Source organism: Drosophila yakuba, chromosome 2L (genome assembly GCF_016746365.2).
Source record: "Drosophila yakuba strain Tai18E2 chromosome 2L, Prin_Dyak_Tai18E2_2.1, whole genome shotgun sequence".
Classification (NCBI taxonomy): Eukaryota; Metazoa; Arthropoda; class Insecta; order Diptera; family Drosophilidae; genus Drosophila; species Drosophila yakuba.
This window is the reverse complement of record NC_052527.2, coordinates 5,609,923-5,637,366: the sequence shown is the minus strand read 5'-3', so window position 1 is coordinate 5,637,366 and position 27,444 is coordinate 5,609,923. Positions and strand designations below refer to the sequence as shown.

Sequence of the window (27,444 nt, the reverse complement as noted above, 5' to 3'; positions counted from 1 at the left end):
GCTTTTGTAAGAATTATTAATGTAAATCTTTCATAATTTTCATAAGCCGTGCGCGTGCTCGATGCTGAAAAATGAAGAAATAAGAATTGAAGGAATGCTTAAAGGCCATACGACCAGCAGATACCTTAAATCGAACTATATATTCATTTTATATAGTTTATTTTTTTAAGCATAAGTAAAGCGAATCAGAATCTACAGCTTACACTCAGTTTTTCAAACAAAATCAGTAAATATTGCCAGCGACACTTAGTTGACATTCCAAATAGAGCTCACATCCAATGGGTAAAATGAACCCAATAAATCCTTGGATTTCAAATTCATTTACACTACCATCTGGCAACGCTGTGTGGCATCCTGTGCCGCAAGCTTAAAGCTACCCACGGTGAATCCCCAAAGTGGAAAGCTCCCAAAGCTCCGGCCGTAGTTCATTCCGCTTTGGCTCCACCCACACAGGGCGTTCATTTTGTCGGGGAATTGCGGACATGCGCAGTGGAAGCCAGGGGGTTGGATGTGGATTGGATGCACTCCGTTCGCCAGACGGCAAACAAAATGAAGTTGCCAGGATGCCAGTGCAGTGCACATATAGCGCAAGACGGCCACATGACAGCAGCAAATCAAAGTAAGCGGCAGCTATGGCCAAATGTTATGTTTTTTTTCCCCTCCAGCCTCCAATGGGAATGCAACTGCAAATTCCACGACCTCCGGCTCTTTTTTTTTTTACCCTCATCGGGTTTTCGGCCAACTGTTGCTGCAACTTGTTGGATGACGAATGCAGTCGACGTTCAGCGCCACATCAACGTCATAAAGCCCAGCAACAATGGAGTCTTCGGCCGGCTGTCCATTCCGATCCCTCATCTGCCCATAGGTGCCTCCATATCATCCATCGTCCATCTCCATTCCGTTCGCCCGCCACTTCTTCTGGTTGGCTGGCAGTCACTAAAAGCCAAGATGGCCGCTGCACCCGACGAGTGGAGTGCTATGCACTTGAACTTTCATTTTGATGATGATGATGACCACAACGTCGACGAAAATGTGAATGGGCGCTGGACAGTTCAAGTCCGGCTAACCACCTTTCTTTCCAGGGGGCTGCAATGAAACGTCGACTGAGATATGATACTTAAGAAAAAGTATCTTAAATAATGAAAGATTTAAAAGTAAGAAAGTAAAGTGAAGTAAATTATCTAAATAAATGAAAAATATAACAATAAAAATGGTACTTCATAGAAAGACAGACATTACTTAAAGAAATATTTAATGTGTAGATTAAAACCCTTAATACTAGAATATATAGATAGGATACATTACCCGTATTACTTGACATCCATCCCTGGCCATCTGAGCACTGTTTTACACCAGCTCGTTGCGGAGTTGTGTGCGTGCTGTGGTTTGTAAACCACTTGAAACAATTTTTAATTGTAATTTGCGCAAAGCTACGCCTTTCCGCCAACTCCCCAGGATCGTGGTTGCTAAACTTGACATGACCGCGCACCAAGACTGGGGCGGAACCCCCAGCATGGGTGGCAAGGGAGGGGGGGGTGGTGTATTTCCCCCCGGGGAAAGGGGGGACAGACTTCGGAAGCTCCGCTTGCATAGTTGAGAGCCAAAACATTGCTGGCATGCCAGTCGCGGCTGCGACGAGATGCTGCCAGGAATTTTCATAGAAAGGCGCTCCCGGTATGCAGACGCGAGCTGCACGAACTTTGTGAGTCCTTCCCCTTCCACCGCGCCCCCTCCCCCTGAAGCACCGCTTAACCCACACAACCCCCTTGATCCCGTAACCTTTACCGCCGGGCGGTACACGAGCATGTAGGTGGGCCCGCGTATATCGACTGTTTCAATTTTTGGGACGACAACGCGCAACGTGCAATTAAAATTGAAAAATTTTCCCACACATCTGCAACCGAAAATTGTGAATAAAAAATACAAAAATAAAAAGAGACGGGTGTACAAAAAAAAAAAAGAGAGGGGAAAGAAGGAAGAGCAAGCCCTGCACTGATTTCTTTTTCATGTCAGGGCAATGCAAACTGTGTGCACTGATTGGAGGCCAGCGGAATTTTTCCCATACGAAAGAGCAGACCCCAAAGAGCCCCCATCCACATCCCCATCCTCATCCCCAGCCCCAAACCCTTTTTACCTTGTGCCACTTTGGCCCCAAGAATTCCACCAGATATGTTCGCAATGTCGCCCGATTTTGCGGACTGGGGTTGTGCAGTTGCAGTTGCCGCAGAAGCTGCTCTCGAAATTACTTCGATTAATTTTCGCTTAATTTTTATTTTCATTTTTATTTCTTACTCCGTCGAAGAGATATTTTTTTTTTTTTTTGAACGCGAAAATTTGCGTCATTTTGTCAGATTTTTGTCAGGATTTATGAACGCGCCATCGTTTCCAGTTAATTAAAACTAAAAATCGACCTCAATGGCGGGCAGGTAAAGCAAAAAGCAAATAAAGCAAAACCAGAAAATTAACTAAATTATGGTGGCTTGTTTTTCGGTAACCCTGGGCTACGTCATTATCATGAATTTTTCATGGATTTTTCCTTTTTAATGAGCGCAAATTGTTTGGACCTTTGGCGAGGGCACACCTATCCAATCAATGGAAAATATCGCGGGTGTTTTTCCGGGGGATTGGTCTTATTAGAGGCATTCGAAAATAATTATCTAAATATGGTTTTTGATTTGGTAGGACCCACAAAATAAACAAAATAATATTTAACTAAATAAAAATACTTGGAAGCGCGTAAATACGCGAATAATAACTAGTCAATTGCTAGCCGTTACTAAAACCAATGTAACATTAACTTATAATCACTTTATTAAATGATACGTTTTAACTTATTTAGAATCTCTTCTTTTAGGTAGCAAAAGTTAACTTTTAACTAATTTTGAATCTGTTCTTTTGGGTAGCAACTAATTTGGAATCTATTTTTTAGGTAGCAAAATATAACCTTTATTCAAAAACACACCAACTTCAGGGCGCAATCATGCCCACTTTCCATGTAATGACCATGTACACTCATTAGACATATTTCTCTATTCCAGATTTGAAAATTCAATCAGAAAGCCACCCCTCGCCGGCAGGGGAATCCCATCAACACTTGCCCTGGCCCAAATACTCATGTTAACATAATATCTGTGAAATTGATCTGATTGTAATTTTAACATCATGCTTACACAAAACCCTTCCACGTCTGAGCGTTAACCCCCTCAGCTTCGGGTGTTCCTGGTTCCTGTTCCTGTGGAATCCCTTACGGTTCACTGAACAGCGGGAAAAACAATGATACTACCCTCCGGTCCTCAGCTGTCTCCGTCTGGTTGGTTAATCCTTTTGGTAATTTATGCGCCCTCATCCACAAAAAGAAGCTGCCACTTACCGAACTAATCATCATCAGGCTGATTCCGATTCCAATTCCGAGTGCAACTCCTGCTTCTGCCCCTGCTCCTGATCACGTCACGTGTCCTCCTCATTGGCAACATTGTTCTTGTTGTCGTCGTGGTTGTATTGTTTATTGTGACAATTCTTGTCAGCGGCCCAAGCAAATGTCAACGGCACATTGATGGATGTTCCTCTCCTCCGGCAGCAGCAGAAGCGACTGGGCCCGCTCCAAAAGGCAGTTGAAGCCACCGCCAGGTGATGGTGATTCATGGCAATTGTATGCGGTAGGTGGTGATGGTCAAATGCCCGCTGCGGTTGTTTGTCTCCGCTTTTTTTTTCGCTTTTTATTTGTGGTTTCTTTGCGGTTTGAGTGGCTGCAAAATGGATTGGGAATGGATGGAGGGGTCAGCTGAATAAGAGATGCAGTGCTCGAAGCTGTTAACGGATAATTTTTAATGAGCTTAAACATTAACATTGTGGCCAGCTAAAAGTATAGGAATTTTCACGCCAGAGTTACTAAATACTTAAGTTTAGACTAGTACAGGGCAGTATGTAGAACAAATATTTATATACCTATATACTCACATGTCTCTATATATTTATTACAAAAGATAGTCAACTAATTGATGGCTCTCAATCAAAAAATTGCCTTATTTGTGACGTTTTTCCGCAATTGACATAATTAAACTTAGTTGCATTAATTTCCACTTTGTTTTCCTTTAAATAGGCTGAGGCGGAACATATTGCATTCAGGAACAGCTGGCAACAAGTGTTCATTCAGCACGCCGAGAAATTCCCTTTGAAGTGTAACAAGTAGCGAGTGAAAAGTCAAAGAGGGTTAAGTTCACATGCACACACGGTCCAAATGAAAATAAAAGAAAAGCCGCCCGCCTAAACGACCCATATTTTGCATTGCTCCATCCTGCTGTCCTTGTCCTGCTGTCCCCACACACACACACATACAAAAAAAAAGCCCCACACTTAACCCCTTGAACTAACTAAGGAAGCAGACGCGAATCAATTGCCGCGCCCTTTGTTTTTCGCCGCCTCGAGTAGTATGTAAATTAGCATATTTCAAAGGCCGGCAACAACAACAAAGGAATGAAATTGCAATAATTGGAGTCCTTGACAGGACAACAATGACATGGGTGTGGAGAGGAGGACACTGCACCAGTTTCACTTTTGTTGTTAACCCTTTGATGTTCAGCAGAAGTGGCACTCGGTCGTGTGTCCTTGTGGCACAGCAACAAAAACACAAGGATGCTGCTTAATCAGTCTTTAAAGGCCAGACAGGCAGTCAGGTGTCAAGTGGCCGTCAGGGGTTAAGTATTAAATGCGTTAAATGTTCCCAGAACTCGTCGATTTGCCGGAATTTGTACTAGTTAAATCCTAAACAATTTAATGGTTTCCCTTTGATTGCCATAACTATTTAAACTCTATTTAAATTCGACAATGATTGAACCTCAAATCGGGAATAACAAAGACATTCTCTCGCATTATCGCATGCGATAAATGCAACCAGAATGAGCAGCCCTGCCTCAATGTGTCCTGTATGTTCGATGGTGTTTGTTGTTGCTTGCATCCTTTGATGTATTTGTACTTTCGCCAGCCAGTCGCTGAGCCAGGAATCGCCAGGATTCACCCTCCAACGGAAAGGCACGCGCACATTCCACATTCACATCCACATCCACCGCCCAGCGAAAGTCCCAGTCCCACACCGTAATTCCCAGGATAACACGCACAGGACAACGAGCCTGATGAACGAACACGATGCGAGGACAACGAGTACGAACGACGATGTCGATGGCAATGGCGATAACAACGAAGCCAGCCTCCGTTTCAAATATTTCAATTTTAATTTGCATTTAGAGGCTGGCGAGCTCGGCTCTCGTCTCATAGTCGCGCGACTCGCTTGGCTGGCAGGACGTTCGTGTCCTGCGTCTTCCGTGCAATAAATAAAATAATCCCAAAGCAAACACCAATTAGATGAAGTTAAAATAGAAAAATGCCTAATCTAAAAACCGCATTCAAATCAATTGAAAATAAATGTCCGCAATCAAATTTGCAATAAATAATTATAGTTGAAACAAGATTTGATGTGCTCTTTTTGACAAATATCTGTCCTGCATTTCAACAATAAATTAGTAATCAAATCGAAATTCTTCATGTAATATTATAAAAATTGATAAAGTAAGAACAAAGCATATAAATTATAAATAAAATTATGTTTTCACATAAAACTTAAAATAATCTTCTAAACTTTAAAGCAATAAAGAAGATCAAATATCGCGACAATATGAAAAACAAACCAGTAAAGCAATTTAAGTTGTCTATTTTATTTAAAAATATTTCATAATAATATTTCATTTAATAATATTTTATTTAATAATATTTTATTTAATAATTTTTAATTTAATAATATTTCATTTAATAATATTTTATTTAATAATATTTTATTTAATAATATTTGATTTAATCATTTTAAATTCCTTGCTGGAAATTAAATTACTTCTCTAAGCTAAAAGCACGTTATTGCAAAAACATTTTACTTTCATGACAAATGTTTACCAAACATTGCATTAAAAAATTAACTAAATAATAATCGCCATTGTGAACTCAATTACCACAGAATAAGTTAAAACCTTCCTAAAACCGCAAAGCGAATCAAATCCAAGTACGCAAACCACCCAGAAACAGAAGCAAAACCAAAAAAAATAAAAAATACCTTATGCAAAACTACAAGAATCCAAAACTTATATTGCAGACCAATCGGACAAGCCCAGTCTCCTCCTGGTGCGAGGCACAAAAAACGATTGTAAATGGGAAAAAATAAAAAATAACGATCGTAACGACAAACATTACGAGAAAACCATTTTCGCTGGTCAGCCAGTAGCCACGGAGTTGAGCTCAAAGTTGAAAGTCCGAGTAGATCGCAGAATGGTCGGTCTTTGGCCTCTGGTCAAGTGAAAAATTAAATGCATCTGAATGAAACCGGGTGAAAAAGTCACAAGGAACGATTTTAACAAACTGAAAGTTTGAAGTGCTCTAATATAGAAATAATTTTTAATAGTGAAGCTGCAGCAATAATAAAGTATTAAAAAAGTATTCAAGAAAAAAGCTTTTAAAAAACAAAAAACGTTTTCGCATGGACAAAAAATATTCAAATGTGCAATTTCTTTGAAAATTTCGAAAACCTACTATCTGTGCAATTCCATCTTAGATATTTACCCTTATTGTTCCTATTTTAACTTTTATAAAATACTTTTATTTGTCTACTTAATATTATATTTTAGAAACACAAAATTCAGCACTTCTAAAGCGAACAAAAAAATGTGAAAATATAACAAAAAAATTGGTGTGCAGCGGCAAATAAGCAAAAGTTAAACGAAAAATGTGAAAGACCAAAGAAAAACAGTTTATTTCAGTTCAAATGAGCTCTACAAAATGTTTCCTGCTCCTTGGCCCCAGCAAACGAGTTCAAAAGCCGCTGCTGCAACGACCAGAACCACAGTGCCAAGTGATAAATTGATTAACGAAAATGCTGTGCAATTAAACATTTGGCCCCAATTGTATGAAAATTTATGCAAATCAAAGCCGAGCGATGACTGCGTGGCGAGCCACATCAAAAGGCCACAGGCAGCAGCAACTGCCGCAGCAGCAGAAGCAGCAGCAAGAAGCAGGAAGCGGCAGCAACAACAGCCTAGTTGCCACAACGGCCACAACAGCCACATCGCGCCATTGCAATTTGCATTTAATTGTTGTGATTATCTTGGCCTGCTGCACACGCTGGTGAGTAACTCCATCTAGAGCATAGAGTATCCTAAGACCTAAAAACGAATCCATCACCATTCGCGCGCTTGTAGAGCAAAACTCGGTGCTTACTGGTGTAAAAAAGCCTGTCGACATATTAACTCCCCAGTCGGGCTCATTACGCCGTGTTAGTTGATGCTTGTTGGCCTGTTGGCGGGTTAATTAATTAAACGACAAGCGGCCACAGCGACAACAGATTAATCAATCGCCACAGTGAGCCCGAGAAACAGCTGTCCGCCGAAGGTGTTGGCATAATTAATATCGATCTAGTGATAGGCCAGCGAAATTAAGCCAACCTAATTGTGCCCTATTAACTCAAGATTGTTCGCGGTTGTGGAAATCGGACTGGGTTCACCTTCATGCTTGGATTATTGTTTTGGGTTGGAAGAGCATTGAAAATGTAATGGGCACTATTTGAATGGTGAGATAAGGAGTTGTTCAGCCGCACAAAAAAGGTGATCCATCACTAAAATATCACCCAAATGTAATAAAACTATATGTCTTCGTTATGATGTGAGACCACCGTTTTTAATCACTTTAGGTTTATTATTTGGTATTATCAAAATTACTAAGTTTGTTTATCACAACTAAGATTATATTTTCGCATATTCAAAAGTTTAATTATTACAACTAAGATTATAATTTGCAATATTCAAAAGTTAGTTTATTACAACTAAGTTTATAATTTGCTATAATAAAAAGTTTGATTATCACAACGGAAATTAATATTTGCAAAATTACAAAGTAATATATCCTTTTTCATAGCTCAAAATTTAATAATTATGTTGAAGATCAGCAGCCACACAATGGCTGCATTGATTAAGCTAATCCATTTTTTACAAACAAACCTATTTGGCGGCCATGCCACAAAAATGGCAACTTGCATGTTAGACCATTCCAAACAACGTCCGCCATTTTAGAAGGCCGCTCTGCTTGCCTCAAATGAAATTGCCAACGGGAGCCCATGGTCGCCAGCCGCATCGCCAGTGGATGATTGGAGCTGGGAGCTGGGATTGCTGGCTGTCGGAATCGAAATCGAAATCGGAATCCCCTCCAATGTTCGCAATGTTGCTGAACGACGGGGGCCTACACACAATTGAGCCTATTCCAATTGCAGGGTGGTCCCCGGCACTCAAGCTTTTTAATGCGCCTGGGTCGCTTGTCAATCCGAGTCTTCTGGCCAGGCTCTCGGTTTTCCATGTGCGCAGTGAGGCGGAGCCGGGCACAGGGTACATGGATCTGGATGCATGGAGCAGGGAGCAGGGAGGCAGGGAGCAGGGATCAGGGAGCTGGGATGGATGGATGCTGGATACTGGATGTTGGTTGTTGGTTGCATTACTGCGCCTTGCCTGACTGGTTGCCTCGCCTAGTAGTTGCAGCTTGTTAATCTCGTTACTCTCGTTGTTGTCATACCCTTCCAAAGGGTACTTTAGATGGGGTGGTCTTGGTTCCACAAATTAAAAAAATAAATTAGAGAATGAATGTTAAAATACACTTGGCATTTAACTAAGAACAAATACAAATATTAAAAACAAAATAATTCAGTTACTCCCTTTTATTTTATCGGCTTTAAAATTAGGGAAATTAATACAAATTGTTAATGGTTATTAAGAAAGGGTTTTAATTTTTTTTTATTAAATTCTTTTTTATTAATTTCTCTTTTTTTATTAAACTTGTTGCCAAAAGCTGCTGTAAAATTGATTTGCAAGGGTATTACCATCTTCGAGTCGCAAATGAACTGCCAGCTTTTCTTGTTCCTTGGGGTTGTCAACATACTTTTTGCTCGGCTCGTTGAGACTGCAGCAGTGCGGCAGTGCAGCGATGTTGCAACTGAAGTGCAGCCTGCAATTCGCTGGCGATGCTGCTGCTCTTCTCGGCGCTGGCTTCGTCATCCTTGTAGTTGCAACGTCATAATTGCAACGCATAATGAGGCGCACACACACACACACCCACATCCAGCGCAGTGGTGAGCCACAATTTGGCCCGTTTGAAATGCAAATGAATTGGCGAAGTGCCACGCCTCCGGGTCGCCAGTGTTGCAGTTTGCAGCTTAATTGGGTGCACACACAACACACACACACACACCCACTGCACACCTGCGCACAGGTGAGGCGGCACTGCAGCGGATTTCACACGTTCAAGGGCTCTTCAGGTGTTTTCTTCTCGCATCAGCAGCTCCGAGCTCAAGTGCATTTATTTATGAGCCAAAATCTGCCAATTTGCCAGTCGCTTCCGCCAGCCAGCATAATATTATTATGGGCAAATCAATGTTGTGCATGATTACACTGCGTTAGTTTTAGTTTACTCAAGAGTAATGGAGATAATCTTGAAACTATTCACCAAGCAATATTTAGGCAAACATAATACAAAATGTATTTAAAATATATTTATAGTTAAGCACAAGTGAAGTTAAGTAACGTTTAAAGTCCCAAGGAACCTTGTGCTTTCCTGCTGAGCCATCTAGCCTGAGCAAAGCATCAAAAATATGCGATAATCGCATTTAATAGCCCAAATCATTCGTGGTATATGGAAATGAAATACTTTCATGCCGGATCACCCTGTACGAACGGATTGGATCAAAGACATTCCTAGCTGTGGCTGTGGTCGCCCGAATTCAAGCCCCCCCTCCTTCCTTCAGTCGCAACAAACTGTTCAGGAATGTCTCCACCAAAGTTATCTGCCCCGTCTGAAATGCTTCAATCTCCGGCTATCCGTCTGTATTCATCTACTCGTATCTCTGTGAGGGAAACATTGTTTTGCCTAACTGGCAAACCAAACTTAGGCTAGCCGAATAACAAAGATTGTATATATAGTTCGTTGAAGGCATAAGCCGAAAGCGGCTGAAATCCTTGATTTATGCATGGGCTACCGTTTGACAGACCAGGCAAAAATATACAACAATTTATATATATACATATATATATAGCAAAAAACGGGGGAAAAAGTCTGGCTGTGGCGGCGCCTATTAAAGCCTCAATCTTTTTATGGCATTTCAATAGAACTGCGAGAATCGTGGAGCGTGAGAAAGGACTGTAGCGGTTATGAAAATCGAAATTAAATTTAGAGCTTGCCAGTTGCCGGCTTTTATCTTGGCCCCAACACTCTTCGTGGCTGATAAGCAAACGTCTTCGCTCCTTTTCGAGGCAACAACGATCGATAAATTTTATAAGCGAATCAATTGCATTGCTATCGCATCGCGTGAAATACGCAAACGAGCAGTCTGGGAACTGAACTGGCTTGGAAAGCATGACTCAGACTCCTGAAACTGGCGATTCAGCCACGTTCAGTGCACAGCAATTATTTTTCATTTAGTTTAAATTTAATTTAATATAATATAGCTTATCTTAACTGACTTAGATTACTTAATGGCATAGATAAGTATTTTCATTAGGAGCATATCTATTTTGCTAAAATATCCACAATAATACAGTTTATTGTATAGAAACTCAGTTCAGTTTAACATCCAGTTTTCCAAGTGTACTGCTCATTCTCTCTTCGCGTTCGCTTATCAGTTTTATTGAAGTCGGCAAATGGCATCGGCAATGGTAACTAAAAGCCATATGCTTTATAAAGCTGTTAACAAAATGTGCATCAGTTTAAATTCTTTATCTGGCGAGATGTCTGGCTTGCATTGCGTATTCGCATTCGTATCGCAGAAACGTCAGCCAATTAAAATGCATTTTGCCCAATAAGTCGTTCAGGTTCTTTAATCCTCGTTTCCCAAGCTCGATATATCTTTTACTCTTTTAAATCGCAGCTTTGTTGCTTCGATTGGCAAATAATGATACGACTTGTTGGGGAAACACACATAACTGTGTTGGGATGCTTCTTTTATTAGATTCTAATTTTGTTTGTTTGCAATTAAGATATGCGAAATTGGAATGCTCATCAGTTAGACGATAATTCTAGTGGACTTTTAAAGTGTAACAGAATTTTAAAAATGCAACCATAAAGCTCTAGAGCCAAATGGTCGCTGTTGCACTAATTTCATATGCAAAATTCACCATTTAAAATGACAAATTTCGTAAATTATTTGAACCTGCTGTGCGGATCTGGCCATCTGGTGATCTGTTGGCCAAATCAACGACTGCAGTTACGCCGGAACGCGAGTGGCATACAAATGAGGCGCAATGCGGCGATGAGGATCTCGAAATCTTGGCTCTTTGCAACAGAGAGAGACGTGTGTGAAAATGGCACGTTTATACATTTGAGGCATTTTTGTTCGTTTTTCCTACACGCGACGTGCCACAATTAACCCCGCGAGCAAGAAGCAGCAGAGTCTGAGCTGGGCATTAAGAAAATAAATATATTTACCAACGATTTTAAGCTGCAGACGCCAGACGCACATCACGTATACGCCCGGTATTCCTCGCTGCGTGTCGTAGATCAACGCGATTTCGACGCGATTCAACAGCGATGCAAGTCGCGATGTGGCAACAACTTTACCCCAACATCAGCTGAAGTTAGACCTATAGCTAAACTCAGATGAAGTTGTTCAACGTCAACTGGCACTCACTCACCGCTTACTACCGCTGGAAAAAAATTGGAAAAAAAAAAAAAACTCGTATCTGTATCTCTGGCCCAAGATCTGAACACCTCGACTTGGCTTAACTCAACTTGGCTGACCTTGAACGCTACGGCCCGATCTGAAATGGGTTCAGTCGGGAGCGAAATGGTTAACCCGCTTCATGTACATGGGAAATAATGGGCTTTCAACGTTTAGCACATTAGAATCACCAGTAAATGACCTGAGCTTACACAGTTTCAGTTTTCCACCCCAACAAAATATTTATCGCAGTGTAGCTAAGCTTTCTGGAAATTAATACTCTTTCTAAGTACTGAAGCTAAGTCAGCTCTTTGGGGTTAAGAATCGCTAGATCTAGTTAACCATTATCTTTTTCAGCTGCTGCGAAGCCAAGTGATTCATCGCCCAAGAATTTGACAACAAGATTTACGACAAACTTGGTAACAAAAATTATATTTAGCTACTGCCTCGAACCCCCTACGCTGTGAATAACTCGATTAAATCTCAGCTGAAAAAAAAAAAGCAGGCAAATTTAATTTCACATCTAGAGAAACGAAAACAAAACGAAATTTAATTAGTTTAGTCTTGTGTTTTTTGTGGTCTCTTCTGCGGTTTGTGCCCAGCCACTCAAGGTTAATTACGGTTTTCGAATTGTTGGGTTCACTTTTTCGGGGCATTTATTGCCAACTGCGGTTGGTAGCCATAATCAAAATTTAATTGGATTTAAAGTTCTGAGTGCAAAGTCAAGCGGTGTGCTAATCAACATTTTTCCCATCGTCTATGTGAGCATTTAATTAATACCCTTTCCTAATACTATACCCTATTTTGTTGCAGGCTCTATGGCTTGCCGGATGGCCGTGCCACCTGCCGTTCAGTGCCTGGATTGACCAAGGATCAAGTGGAGCTCTGCTACAAGGCCAGTGATGTGACGGCGGCAGCTCTCGAAGGACTCGACATGGCCATACGGGAATGCCAGATTCAGGTGGGAAATTACCCATAAGTGATCATCAAACTTTTACAAAAAATATGTAGATTTGTACAGAAGAAAAGAGTCATCAAACTTTTACAAAAAATATGTAGATTTGTACAGAAGAAAAGAGTCATCAAACTTTTACAAAAAATATGTAGATTTGTACAGAAGAAAAGAGTGCTATGGTGCTTAAGACACCATAGTGAAAGTTGTTTTAATGAGATATAGTTTGATAGCACATTTTACCTATATCTAAATGAACTCCTTACCATTTAAATTCCCCTATTTTGACTGCATTCACCCAACAGTTTCAATGGCATCGCTGGAACTGTTCGTCGCTGAGCACAAAGAGCCGCAATCCGCATGCCTCCAGTTTGCTGAAGAAAGGTGAGTTGGCCGAGAGTTTCCCAGGTTCAGGTTGCCGCCAAGGTAGCCGTGGCCCAAAGCCATTAAGCTGACACTAAAATGTGCAGTAAGCGTGGCTCAGCTTTCACGCAAACAAAATCGCTTTATGACCGGACCGAGTCTTCCAACTAAAGTCCGCCAACTGTTCAGATTGTCAACGAGTTTTGCGGTTCGGAAAATACAGGGCTATGCATTTTACTGGGCTGGACAGGGAGAGGAACGAGGGGGGAAAACATGAACGGCCCACACGCAAACCGCTAGGAAAAAGAGTCTAATTAAAATTGCCCATGGCGGAGACGTTTGGTCAAGCAGACAATGTCCGAAGCTATTAACTGTCGCATTATTAGACACGACATGGCGCAAAAGCCACAGCAGCAACAAAATCCCAGCTTCTAATGCTCTACACTCGGAAAATGTTTACCCAGAAACTTAATAATAATTTCAATTTTAAGAAAAGCATGCAAAGAACCGATCATTTTCATAAGCGAAAGTGTAGTTTCCAAATAGTATCTATTGAAATGTAATCTTTGAAGTAAACCAAAATTCATAGTTTAATTTTATAAATACTTACTTTAAATTGCCAGTTATTTTTTTCTGTGCACTACTCCCAACCGGACTAGATCGAATTTCTATGCGGCCGAGTTAGAGTGTCGAGTGGACCTGGTTTTGAGGACCGGGACCCACCGTTTTGTCACAGACCGGTGCATCTCGCATCGCGAAAACGGCGGCTATGCGAACTTTGACTTTGATATCTTAATCTGTCCGCGGGGCATTGTGTTACCCACGCGACGTGTGCCTTATGACGGATACATCTAAATGCAACAAAGGGGCGCCGCATTCTAAGCCCCTTTTGTTGGCCGGGCCAACAAGTAGCGGTAACTCTGATCACAGGCGCCGATCTCGTGTTCTCCTATTATCCCCCTGACTACTGTTATGAGTCATGGTGTGACTTAACCACTAGGCCTTTCTAAATACCAAAAGACTTGTGCTTATGGTGCGTAAAAGAAATCATTTCAATTATATAGATATGCAACCATTTTAAATCCTTAAAATAAAAGCAGGCAACTCATTAAAATGTAAACGCAATTCGGGGAAATAAATCCGGACTCAATTGCCCACTAATTTGGCCAAACACTTGAGCCGTCCTATGGGAATGAGCCCACTGCATCGAGCAGAATGCTTCATTAGTTAAATTATGCATCATACGATTGCTGTAAAAATGCCAAAAAGAAGGAAAGGGGACTTGGAGCCTTGGAGGATTCAAGGAAAACACAATGGATATGGCCAAAATGGCTAAAATGGCGGCACTGCAATCCAGATGCAAACGATATATAGCCGGAGATGTTCGGGAGATTTCTCACAAATTTCAATGCGACAGGCGACAACAACGACAACAGAAGCTGAAAAGCTCAAGATCTCAAGAGCTCAAGAGTTAAAAGAGGTAAAAGGGAAAGGCCAGGGGCCTCATCTCGTTTTCGTCTTTCGTACGGCGTAATTTATTTGCATTCATCGTATAAATTATATTGTAAGCAAACCACTTCATTCAATTTCAATTTAAAAAATTGTTATCTCCGTTGACGGATGCTGCCGCATCCACTGACAACAAACAGCCCAGACAAACGAATGCTTTTTGGAGGGCAGAAGACAGGACAGGACAGTCCTGGGAATGGACATGGGGATATGGGCTGTGGGCTGTGGACTGCGGGATATGGAATATGCGATGTGGAACTGGACATGGGATATGGGATATGGGATGTGGATGTGCTCGGACAGAGTCCCCAACATTGTCATTGTCATTCCACTGACGTGATTATCAGCATCGTTACCGCTTCCTAATCTGCCTGAATTCCGCGAAACAGCAACAGCTAACGCTTTGAATAATTACAATTTTAATCAGAATCAAAAACCGAAAATAAATTTGATGTTTTTTAGAAATGGAAATAGTATCGGTGCCTTAGAAAATTAATGTATCTGTGACCAAATCACTCCATTACACAAAATGTGCATGCTATTTGCATTCGGGGGCATGACAGCCGATTGAGGCAAATACCAAACCGGCGGGTTAAAGTTAACAACATTGCCGAAAAGACAATGCCGAACCATAAATCTCCAAATGCATGCCACACCAGCAGCAGCAGCAGCAGCACTTCCAAGTAACTCTCGACTAGCCTTCAGCCAATATGGTAAACCCAAGCTTATGTCACTGACATGTCTGAGGATCGTCCGTCTGCCTGTCCGTCCGTCCGTCCGTCCGTCCGTCCGTCCGTCCGTATGGCTGTCCGTCCGTTTGTCAACTTGGTCCGTTCGTGCGTCCATTAAATAAGGAAGGAACTGCACATAACGAGAGTCAATATTGACAGGCCAACAGCAACGCGTGCAACGATCGCGGCCAGCGAAGACGACTTATAAGGGCAGAAAGGCAGCCACAAAGTCAGGGATTCATTCGATGGACAGTGAACAGTGGACACTGAACGGGGGACGGTGGAAGGTGGACGTTGGACGGTGGACAGCGGAGCATGGACAGCGGATGGTGGACATGGAACCTCAACGATGGGGCGACCAAGTGAAACGAAACAAATCAAGTCGCCCGGTCGCCGAGTCGCACAATGACTGACAATCGAAACGGCGCACGGACAGGTCAACTATTTTGCATACATCTACTATAACTTATGGAGCTCGTCGATCGTCGATCGTTGATCGTCGCAACGTCGTCGTTGCAGATCGCTGATCTTGGATTGGGTTGCTGCTTTGGCTGCTTCGATTGCTGCTGCTGCTGCTGCTACCATGCATTATTGTCAATCAAGTGGAGCAGTGGAGGGGCTGCACCACAAAAGTAGTAAAAGGATTACCTACACTTGAAACGAAAGCCACAAAGACAAAGAAACACTTTTTAAAATAATAATTTGCTGCTAAGTGTGTACTTCGCTTCTTCCTTTCTTTACTTTTTACATTAGTTTTGTACTTTCTACAAACCTCGCATGAAACATACAAAATGCAGGAATAATAGATTGATATTTTTCTAAAATATATTTCTTAGTGTGTGACTTAAGATCGACCTCTGTGTGAGGACCTCTGGGTCCTCTTGGGTTTCTCTGGACTTGTGACAACAAGCGAGCGACGTATGTCGCAAACAATTACTTGGGATTGCGACACACAGGGAACAGGGAACGGGATCGGGAGCTGCAGACTCTGGCGGAGATCGAGACAGGTCGCCAATCCTGGGTTTGTGGCCAATTTATGCGCAAGGCGGTGAGAGATCGCGAGATCGGTAGATCGGTAGATCGGCAGATCGAGAGACCCCAAGGCATTGTCAAATGTAACTGTTGCCAATGATGTGATTTGGATTTGCAAATGGCCCGAGAGGGGACAAGCAGACAAACAAAGCGTGCATAAATCAAGTCCGCGATCGCTGATCAGCGATCATTGATCAGCCATTGGCAATCGGTGATCGGTGATCGGTGAACGGCGAAGGGGGCGATCATCAGTGATCAGTGAAAAGCGGGAGTGGAGCATACCAAGTGGGACTGCTGCTGGGGCTACTGTTCGCTGATGCCTTGATTGATGGCGTCTTAATCGTCAATCAAATGCGCGCTACACACACAATTTTCCATTGCACTTGCACTCCAATCGATCGATGGGGCTGGTGGAGCCCCGCGATCTGTACGACAACTTGTCACAACATTGACATTTGCATTCGTGCGCATCCTGAGTGACGGACTGGCCAGCTTGACTGGATGACTGGATGACTGGCTGACTGATTGCTTGACAGGAGCTGGAGGGGATCGGCACCGGGATCGGCACCGCGACCCCAGAATGATGCAAGCCTGTCACGCTGACATATGTACTCGTACTGTCGCCAATTTGGAGATCTCTGTCTCTATCTCGCTTTGGCTCAATTTGGCATTATGCAAAGTGGCGCTGGCCATTTGCATGTCAATCGATTGACAAATGCTGCCAACTTTGGGCCACTCACGGCCATGTCGACCGTGATTAACGTCAGCTTTTTTGACAGCCATTTGACAGCTGTCAGCGCTGCATAAGGCATTTCAAAAAATGCACTTGAACATTTTTCAAGGCTCTTCCTGATCGAATATTTATGATAATACTTATATAACCTTTTAGCTTTATTATGAATATATGAATAAGAATCACAATATTTGTAACATCAACCTTTATATAAATGTGTAAACTTAAATCATTATTTTTCAACGTTAGTGCTAGTTTTGGGCAATTTTCTGAGCTCTTACACTTAAGTATTTTTTGCCCAGTGCATGCCAGCCTTGGGTGGGTGTGGACTGCATCATTAAAAGTGATCTTGCCACACAGTCCGCTTGCTTTGGGCTGTTGTCAAAGCTGAAATGCCGCTGAATTCCCAGGGCGGCGACTGCGTCGAATGCAGCGTTAAAAATAACACCGCATAAATTGCAAGAGTGGCCAATGATTCCCAGGGGCAGGACCTGCTCGCAGTCTTATTGCTACCATTCCAAAGATCCCAACTCCTCATTGCACTTCTGCTTGCCGTTTTAGGCTACCGGGAGAGTGCGTTCGCCTTTGCCATCTCCGCTGCCGGGGTGGCACACAGCGTGGCCCGCGCCTGCAGCCAAGGTCGTTTGATGTCCTGCGGCTGCGACCCCACCATCAATCGGAAGACGCTGAACAAGAACCTGCGCCAGTCGCTGGACAAGGAGAAGAAGCAGTTTCTGCAGTACTTGGAGACCAACCAGATACTAACGCCCGAGGAGGAGAAGAAGTATGAGCGCTCCAAGATCGCCAGCCGCTGGAAGTGGGGCGGCTGCTCCCACAACATGGACTTTGGTGTCGAGTACTCCAAGCTGTTCCTCGACTGCCGCGAGAAGGCCGGCGACATTCAGTCGAAGATCAATCTGCACAACAATCACGCCGGCCGGATAGTGAGTTCAGCTCTTCCTTGCAAACCAAGTAGATTTATTATTTTCCCTCCTATTACCTATTTGAACTTTATAAAATGGGCTTAGTAACAAGAAAACATTTGCTGATAACATTTCTAGGCCGTGTCCAACAACATGGAGTTCCGGTGCAAGTGCCATGGCATGTCCGGCAGCTGCCAGCTGAAGACCTGCTGGAAATCCGCACCCGACTTTCACATTGTGGGCAAGGTGCTGAAGCATCAGTTCCGCAAGGCCATTCTCGTGGATCAATCGAATCTGGGCAACGGCGAGCCCGTGGTCGTTTTGAAACGGGCGCGCAATAAGAAATCAAACGGAGGCAGCAACTCCGGCTCCACGTCCACCGATCTGGACGGCGCAGATGCATCCGGTGGCCACGACGATGGAGGAGCTGGTGACCCGGAGACGCGGCGGCATGATGAGCTCGGTGTGGAGCGGGGCACGCGGCAACCAAACACCGATAAGAATGCCGCACGAATGGCCCGCAAACTGGAGACATCGCTGTTCTACTATCAGCGCTCGCCCAACTTTTGTGAGCGGGATCTGGGTGCTGATATACAGGGTAAGTCCATAGTCCATGTATGTACTATGACATTTTTATTTTGCAATCATTAACAGCTTAAATACAGTTCAAGCAATACTTAACAAGTTAATTTACTATTTTGTCGTTAAGAAATTCGTTGCAACTAATTAAAAATGATTTACCGATACGAACCGAGCGATAAATTTGATTGGCCTCTAATAAATAAATCACAAATGCAAATGAACAACGGCAGCAACCGCAAATGCAGCAAAAATGTTTTCTTTTTTTTGTATTTTTGGTTTTTGTTGCATTTAAACGGGCTACCAAACCTGCCACATAATTCACGAAAAAAAAATGCGACAGCGACGCATGCGCACAGCAGCTCAGTTTAGCTTAGCTCACTTTGGATCGGATCGGATTGGATCGGATTGGATTGGATCGGCTCAGCTCCACTCAGCTTGGATGGTAGAAAGCAGTGGCGGGGACTACATATTTAAGGGGGGTTGCTATTTTATTTTCTTGAAAAAAAGATGTTTTATAACTTGCTAATACTTAACAGGCAGTTATTGTAAGCTAAAGCTAAATACCCATAGTAAACACATTACAAGTTTGATACTAAAGCTAAAAACCCATAGTAAACACGTTACAAGTTTGATACTAAAGCTAAATACCTATAGTAAACACAATACAAGTTTGATAATAATTGGTTTAAAAATGTTTTTGAGGTACCCCCCTTGATTGTACTCTGGCTTGGGGGATCGGTTGAAGCTGCGGCACGTTCATATCGAAATCGACGTCTAACTGCCACTTGCAATTTTCGTTGGCCATTCGGCTGTTGACACATTTGCAAATTATCAAGCGTCGCTGCTGCCCCGCCAACTGCCAGCAGTTTAAAAGTGTTAATTACGACGCAAATTTATAATTAATCGCCGGCTTAGCCCGGTAGCTCCAGCTTCAGCTCCAGCTCCAAGTAAAGCTCCAGCTCCAACTGCTGGTAAACTGGGGAGCAGAGTTTTGATTCATGTGCCCGTGTCCGGTGTCGTGTCTATTCAAATGGTGGCAATTAACGTTGGCAATTATCGCCGGCCAAACAATTATGATACTTTGTTTGTGCTTTAGTTTAATAGTTTATTTATGGGCTTTTAATTGCTTGTCATGCGGTGGGAGGGATATACTGCCATGTGTCAATGGATTGCATTCAATGAAATCGCTTAATCAATTAATGCATTGATTGATCGAATCCTACTCCACTAAGAACTTGAACTTATTATTTTGATGTTTTATTAATACATAAGAACTTGAACTTATTATTTTGATGTTTTATTAATACATAAGAACTTGAATTTATTATTTTGATGTTTTATTAGTACATAATAAATGTATACTCATTTTCATATTTATTTTCATTGAATGTATAACTTAATATTATTTATTTTTGTGAAAAACATATGTCTATTATTTATTTTTGTGAAAAACATATGTCTATTATTTATTTTTGCGAAAAACATATGTTTGAGAAAAGGAAGAGTTCACTAATCTTAGATCATTTCTGCACAGGCACAGTGGGACGAAAGTGCAACCGGAACACCACGACCAGCGACGGATGCACCTCCCTCTGCTGTGGGCGTGGCCATAGCCAGGTCATCCAGCGGAGGGCGGAGCGGTGTCGCTGTAAATTTCAATGGTGCTGTAATGTGGAGTGCGAGGAGTGCCACGTGGAGGAGTGGATTAGCATATGCAATTGAGGACAATGGAAACGGACGCAGGACGAAGGACGCAGGACAACGCATCGATGAAGCGAAGGAGCCTCAGCCACATGCTTAAGAAAAGACTTTTCTTCATTCTAACAGAACTTAACACACAAAGAAATCAGTATTACAGCAAAAAAAAAAAGAAACATAACGTACGCAATAGGGCAGACCATCAATAAACAACGTGTGTAAATGCAATGCCTAGTTTAGCAATCTACAGACATTTGGAAATACGTATAAATATATTTTGTAAATACAAACGAAATAAGATGCATAATTAGTCTGTCAATCAGCTGACTTTCACTCGCATTTTCGCCAGTTACCCCCCTTTCACCTGGCATTTTTGTACCCAACTGTGTGCTTTGTTGCACTTGCACGTGAATGTCGCCGCCGCTAATTGAATTAGCCAGCTAAATAGTTGTCCAAGGTGTGCACCCAGGCACTACTGCCCATTGAATGGCTTCCTTCCTTGCCAGTGAAAAGCCTCCGATTGCATTGGCCCATCATTTAGTTGGCTTACGGCAGCGGTACGTGCTGCATGCGTGCGGTCGGTTCAAAATTCCACACAGAAGTACTTCCTTGAAATCACAAAAAAGAAACTCAACTGCAGGATAAGTGTGCCTAATTGCAGCAGCGAAGGTGTGTGTCCTGAAGGACTAAGTGCTGCAAGCCCTGTGAAGTGGATTTACTAAAACAAAGTTGCAGTTTCAAAAGATTTACCTCAGAAGGATTAATCACCAAGGACTAATTGTACTGTTCCATTTTCATACAAGTGATTTAGATTGTTTATAAAAACTTTGCATATTTTAATTTTATATTTCATTTTTATTAAAGTTCCTTGAAGTAGTTCGTCCTTACAAGCAAGCAGCTAGTATAAACCTTTCCCAAATATCCTTGCTATACGTAAAAGCGAAGTAGCTAAGTTTTCAACTATTTGAAAAAGAACAAATTGTTATGACAACCAAAAGATTCAAATGAAACCCCTAGAATGCCCTTTTCCAAGTGTTATGCAAAATGCAACAATAAACTCTAGCATAATGCGATTTACATGAAGGAAAATCAAACAAGAACAGGTAGAACCCATTACACAAGTTTAACCCAAATGTTCTTCGAATATTCAGAATAAGCAGCTAAGTCAGGATGTATTTGCCGTACCCGCAATTGCCGGATCCCACGGATAAATTCGAGATCTACGAGGAGATAGCTCAAGGCGTTAATGCGAAAGTTTTTCGGGCCAAGGAGCTCGACAATGATCGTATTGTCGCGCTGAAGATTCAGCACTACGATGAGGAGCACCAGGTATCCATTGAGGAGGAGTACCGCACTCTGCGGGACTACTGCGATCATCCCAATCTGCCCGAGTTCTATGGCGTCTACAAGCTGTCCAAGCCAAACGGACCCGATGAGATCTGGTTCGTCATGGAGGTGGGTCCATATGCACCCCCAAAATCGGTGCTATATTTTATAAAACTTTTTTCTTTAAATATATATATCCTTTGAATATATATCAGTATTGCGCGGGAGGAACAGCAGTGGACATGGTTAACAAGCTTCTGAAACTGGATCGTCGAATGCGCGAGGAGCACATAGCCTACATCATCCGGGAGACGTGCCGTGCGGCCATCGAGCTGAACCGTAATCATGTCCTGCACCGGGACATTCGGGGAGACAACATCCTGTTGACCAAAAATGGACGCGTCAAACTGTGCGATTTTGGCTTGTCCCGCCAGGTGGATTCCACGCTGGGCAAGAGGGGCACCTGCATTGGATCACCCTGCTGGATGGCACCCGAGGTGGTGTCCGCCATGGAATCACGCGAACCGGACATCACCGTTCGCGCCGATGTCTGGGCCCTGGGCATCACCACCATCGAGTTGGCCGATGGAAAGCCACCGTTCGCTGACATGCATCCCACAAGGGCCATGTTCCAGATTATACGCAATCCACCGCCGACATTAATGCGACCCACCAATTGGTCGCAGCAGATTAATGATTTCATATCCGAGAGTCTGGAGAAGAATGCCGAGAATCGTCCCATGATGGTGGAGATGGTGGAGCATCCATTCCTCACCGAGCTCATTGAAAACGAGGACGAGATGCGTTCGGACATCGCGGAAATGTTGGAACTCTCCAGGGACGTAAAGACGTTGTACAAGGAGCCGGAATTGTTTGTGGATCGCGGCTATGTGAAGAGGTTCGATGAGAAGCCGGAGAGGATGTATCCGGAGGATTTGGCTGCCTTGGAAAATCCCGTGGATGAGAACATAATCGAGTCGCTGCGTCATCGCATTTTGATGGGCGAATCCTATAGTTTCATTGGCGATATTCTCTTATCCTTGAACTCCAATGAAATCAAGCAGGAATTCCCGCCAGAGGTAAGTTGAAAAAAGCTGAAACCTAAGTTATAATATATTGTATATATCTTCTCTGTAGTTCCATGCCAAGTATCGCTTCAAGTCGCGTTCCGAGAACCAGCCGCATATCTTCTCGGTGGCCGACATCGCCTACCAGGACATGCTGCACCACAAGGAGCCGCAGCACATTGTGCTCTCCGGGGAGAGTTACTCGGGCAAGTCCACGAATGCCCGTTTGCTGATCAAGCACCTGTGCTACCTGGGCGATGGAAATCGCGGTGCCACCGGACGCGTGGAGAGCTCCATCAAGGCCATCCTGATGTTGGTGAATGCAGGAACTCCGGTGAACAACGACTCCACCAGATGTGTTCTGCAATACTGCTTGACCTTTGGCAAAACCGGCAAAATGAGTGGTGCCGTTTTCAATATGTACATGCTGGAGAAACTGCGAGTGGCCACGACGGATGGAAGCCAGCACAACTTTCATATCTTCTACTACTTCTACGACTTTATCAATCAGCAGAATCAGCTCAAGGATTACAATCTGAAGGCTGATCGCAATTATCGCTATTTGCGAGTGCCGCCAGAAGTTCCGCCATCGAAACTCAAGTATCGACGCGATGATCCCGAGGGCAATGTGGAGAAGTACAGGGAGTTCGAGACCATACTGCAGGACATTGACTTCAATCACAAACAACTGGAGACCATTCGCAAGGTGCTGTCGGCCATTTTGAACATTGGCAACATCCGTTTCCGGCAGAACGGAAAGTTTGCCGAGGTGGAGAACACGGACATTGTGTCCCGAATCTCAGAGCTCCTCCGTGTGGATGAGAAGAAGTTCATGTGGTCGCTGACCAACTTCATCATGGTCAAGGGCGGCATCGCCGAGAGGCGACAGTACACCACTGAGGAGGCCAGGGATGCACGCGATGCGGTGGCCAGCACACTCTACTCCCGATTGGTGGACTTCATCATCAACAGGATCAACATGAACATGTCCTTCCCACGGGCTGTGTTGTAAGTTATACTTCTACTAAGTTACTAATTCAAAAGCTTAACAATGCATTTGGAATAATTCTTTAAGCGGCGACACAAATGCCATCATTATCCACGACATGTTTGGCTTCGAGTGCTTCAATCGAAACGGTCTCGAGCAGCTAATGATCAACACTCTAAACGAGCAAATGCAATATCACTACAATCAGCGCATTTTCATCAGCGAAATGCTGGAAATGGAGGCTGAAGACATCGACACCATCAACTTGAATTTCTACGACAACAAGACAGCGCTGGATAATCTGCTAACCAAACCGGATGGCTTGTTCTACATCATTGACGATGCCTCACGCTCCTGCCAAGATCAGGATTTAATTATGGGTATACAGCCAACAACATTCTGACACCACTTTGCATATGTGATTCGACCACATTCCCATTCCCATTCACAGATCGCGTTTCGGAGAAGCACAGCCAGTTTGTGAAGAAGCACACTGCCACTGAGATATCCGTGGCCCATTACACGGGACGCATCATCTATGATACGCGCGCCTTCACCGACATCAACCGCGACTTTGTGCCGCCGGAAATGATCGAGACCTTCCGCTCCTCGCTGGATGAGAGCATCATGCTCATGTTCACCAACCAGCTGACCAAGGCTGGCAATCTCACAATGCCATTCGAGGCAGTGCAGCATAAGGATGAAACTGAACGCAGGTCATATGTAAGTATAAAGGTTTGTTTTAAGTTCAACTAAGTTATATAATTGTATTACCTTCTAGGCGTTGAATACCCTAAGTGCCGGATGCATCTCCCAGGTGAACAATCTGCGCACCCTGGCGGCCAACTTCCGCTTCACCTGCCTGACCCTGCTCAAAATGCTCAGCCAGAATGCCAATCTCGGCGTGCACTTCGTCCGCTGCATTCGCGCTGATCTGGAGTACAGGCCCAGGTCCTTCCACTCGGATGTCGTCCAGCAGCAGATGAAGGCCTTGGGTGTCCTGGACACGGTCATTGCTCGCCAGAAGGGATTCAGCTCACGGCTGCCATTCGAGGAGTTCCTTAGGCGGTGGGTAGTTAATGCGATTGCAATTTTCCACATTTATTTATATATATTTATTATATACTTTTATTTAGTTACCAATTCCTTGCCTTTGACTTCGATGAGCCCGTGGAAATGACCAAGGATAACTGTCGTCTGTTATTCCTGCGCCTCAAGATGGAAGGCTGGGTGTTGGGCAAGACCAAGGTGTTTTTGCGCTACTATAACGATGAGTTCTTGGCCAGGTGAGCAACCAGTTCATACACTTTAAAAAAAAGGTAGTACAAGCAACTGCTTTCAGATTATATGAGCTGCAGGTGAAGAAGGTCATCAAAGTGCAGTCCATGATGCGAGCTTTGCTGGCACGAAAACGAGTGAAGGGCGGCAAAGTGTTCAAATGTAAGATATAGTACATAAAATACATATATAAGGTATATAATCTAATATTGAATTATCTACTAGTGGGCAAAAAGGGGCAGGAGCATCATGATGTGGCCGCGTCCAAAATACAAAAAGGTAAAAAAACGCAGGTGGATAGGCTAAGAGAGTACGACGAGGAGCACATCGACATAAGCGAGACGCCCTCGGAGGCGGAGGAGCTGTTCCTCGAGGCCAGAATGGATGAGGCTCTGGCAGCGGTGCGAATAGCCAAAATCGAGCAGGCCTCCGGCGAGGAATAGGCCCCCCAAACTATATACCATTTATACACACTATATCACTATATCGATCGATACTACAAGCAATAATACGTATAACAACCAATACCAAATAAAGTGTAGAAAAACGCAAACAAGCAGCAATCATCTAGTCTAGGGTCTCGGCAAAAACCACTTAAGCCGCTTAGTGGTGTCCCGTGTGTGGATGCCACCCCGCTGGGCGGCGATGCCACCGCCTTCTGCATGTGATGCAAGCAACCAATCGGCTTATAGCTGTCTGAGACATAACACTTAACATCGACGGCCTTTGCGATAGAAGAGATGAATTATAAGTGCTGCGTAGAAAAGAAATGAAAATTTAATTAAATTAAGGTGACTTCCCTCTCATGCACCCTCCACCACCCCCCCTCTCGTCCACCGGCGCGACCGCTTTTCAAATGGGTTACTCTAACGGCTTTGCATCGTTTCCATTTTCCCACAGCCTTCAGGGGATTCCGCGACCGCGTCCGCCTCCCACCGCTGGTCAACGAGAAGTCCGGCCAACTGAACGAGAACACCGCCGACTTCATCCGCCCGTTTGCCAAGAAGTGGCGCGAGAAGTCCATCTTCCAGGTGCTGCTCCACTACCGCGCGGCTCGCTTCCAGGACTTTGTCAATCTCTCACAGCAGGTGGGTTCAAATTTCTTTCCTTCTTAGATATACATATTTAATGGTGGTTTTTTGATTAACACAACTCAGGTGCACATCTACAACCAGCGAATGGTGGCTGGCTTGAATAAATGCACTCGGGCTGTGCCCTTCGAGAGGATCAACATGCGCGAGGTGAACTCCTCGCAGCTGGGACCACTGCCAGTGCCCATCAAGAAGATGCCATTCCGCCTGGACCAGATACCCTTCTACGACACCCAGTACATGGTGGACCCGGCCAACTCGATTTCCCGCCAAACCTTCCCCAATCAGCTACTAACCCAGCACATGGAGGACGACGAGCCGTGGGACAGCCCACTGCAGCGCAATCCCTCGATGACCTCGTGTGCCCTGACCTACAATGCCTATAAGAAGGAGCAGGCTTGCCAGACCAACTGGGATCGCATGGGCGAGAGCGACAATATCTACAATCAGGGCTACTTCCGAGATCCCCAACAGCTGAGGAGGTTTGCAAAGGTACTCAAAGCTAGAACTTGTGTTTACCCTGGGGTTTTTTTTGCAGAAATCAAATGCAGATGAACATGAATGCCTATAACAATGCCTACAACAGCTACAACAGCAACTATAACAACCAGAACTGGGGCGTCCAACGATCTGGTTCCAGGCGCAACTCCCTGAAGGGCTATGCGGCGCCACCGCCGCCGCCACCAATGCCCTCGTCCAACTATTATCGCAATAATCCGAGCCAGCAGCAACGCAACTATCAGCAAAGATCGTCGTATCCACCATCGGATCCAGTCAGGGAGCTTCAGAACATGGCTCGCAACGAGGGAGATGTAAGTGCATGTCAATTTCTTATGGAAATTCTTCACAAATTCAATTTGCAGAACTCTGAGGATCCACCATTCAACTTCAAGGCCATGCTGCGCAAGACGAACTATCCGCGAGGATCCGAGTCCAACACCTATGACTTCAACAATCGGCGGGGATCGGACAGTGGTGAGCAGCACACGTTCCAGGCGCCCAAGCTACGATCGACGGGTCGCCGCTACCAGGACGACGAGGGCTATAACTCATCATCGGGCAACTATGGTGTGTCCAGGAACTTTGGCCAGCAGCAGAGGGCTCCAACTTTGAGACAATCTCCAGCCAGCGTGGGTCGCAGCTTCGAGGACAGCAATGCCAGGTCCTTCGAGGAGGCAGGATCCTATGTAGAGGAGGAGATTGCACCTGGGATCACACTTTCGGGCTATGCCGTCGATATCTAAAACTAGTGATTGAAAGGAAAAATATTATAATTAAATGTTATGCAAACCATAAGACAACTTAGCTAAAAACCCACCTAAAATTCCAAAATAATGAAATTATAGTAATGACTGAAGTTTTCTTCATCACTTTCTCAAAAATGTTTCACACAATGGAATAAATAAAATATCTTGGTATAAATCGTTAACTGACTTGAAAGCA

General features: G+C 43.8%; 2 protein-coding genes across 4 annotated transcripts; both read left to right on the top strand.

Annotated features, from left to right (window-relative positions):
• Positions 1 to 5,257: 5,257 nt before the first annotated feature.
• On the top strand, positions 5,258 to 21,031 carry LOC6526958 (protein Wnt-10b). Of its 2 annotated transcripts, none has more exons than XM_002088018.4 (7): positions 5,258 to 5,562; positions 6,666 to 7,161; positions 12,542 to 12,689; positions 12,986 to 13,064; positions 17,610 to 17,992; positions 18,110 to 18,569; positions 20,088 to 21,031. In XM_002088018.4, the coding sequence occupies exons 2-7, from the start codon at positions 6,944 to 6,946 to the stop codon at positions 20,273 to 20,275; spliced, it is 1,476 nt and encodes a 491-aa protein (XP_002088054.2). In that variant the 5' UTR covers positions 5,258 to 5,562; positions 6,666 to 6,943; the 3' UTR covers positions 20,276 to 21,031. The 2 variants fall into 2 exon arrangements, with proteins under 2 accessions (XP_002088054.2, XP_039226315.1); XM_039370381.2 differs by lacking the exon at positions 5,258 to 5,562 and adding an exon at positions 5,919 to 6,046.
• Positions 20,791 to 27,430, top strand: LOC6526957 (neither inactivation nor afterpotential protein C). 2 transcript variants are annotated; one of them, XM_015197730.3, is made up of 14 exons: positions 20,791 to 20,920; positions 21,403 to 21,706; positions 21,793 to 22,656; positions 22,715 to 23,652; positions 23,720 to 24,012; positions 24,084 to 24,355; positions 24,414 to 24,700; positions 24,769 to 24,918; positions 24,975 to 25,072; positions 25,136 to 25,189; positions 25,811 to 25,998; positions 26,068 to 26,483; positions 26,540 to 26,813; positions 26,865 to 27,430. In XM_015197730.3, the coding sequence occupies exons 2-14, from the start codon at positions 21,422 to 21,424 to the stop codon at positions 27,243 to 27,245; spliced, it is 4,500 nt and encodes a 1,499-aa protein (XP_015053216.1). In that variant the 5' UTR covers positions 20,791 to 20,920; positions 21,403 to 21,421; the 3' UTR covers positions 27,246 to 27,430. The 2 variants fall into 2 exon arrangements, with proteins under 2 accessions (XP_015053216.1, XP_002088053.1); XM_002088017.4 differs by having other exon boundaries at positions 20,799 to 21,031.
• Positions 27,431 to 27,444: the final 14 nt, after the last annotated feature.

Coding starts and splice junctions, on each gene's coding strand:
- LOC6526958 (XM_002088018.4), top strand. CDS start 6,944: ATGAAAATTTATGCAAATCAAAGCCGAGCGATGACTGCGTGGCGAGCC. Junction 7,162..12,541: donor TTGGCCTGCTGCACACGCTG/GTGAGTAACTCC, acceptor ATTTTGTTGCAG/GCTCTATGGCTTGCCGGATG. Junction 18,570..20,087: donor TCTGGGTGCTGATATACAGG/GTAAGTCCATAG, acceptor ATTTCTGCACAG/GCACAGTGGGACGAAAGTGC.
- LOC6526957 (XM_015197730.3), top strand. CDS start 21,422: ATGTATTTGCCGTACCCGCAATTGCCGGATCCCACGGATAAATTCGAG. Junction 24,919..24,974: donor AACGATGAGTTCTTGGCCAG/GTGAGCAACCAG, acceptor AACTGCTTTCAG/ATTATATGAGCTGCAGGTGA. Junction 25,073..25,135: donor GGGCGGCAAAGTGTTCAAAT/GTAAGATATAGT, acceptor ATTATCTACTAG/TGGGCAAAAAGGGGCAGGAG.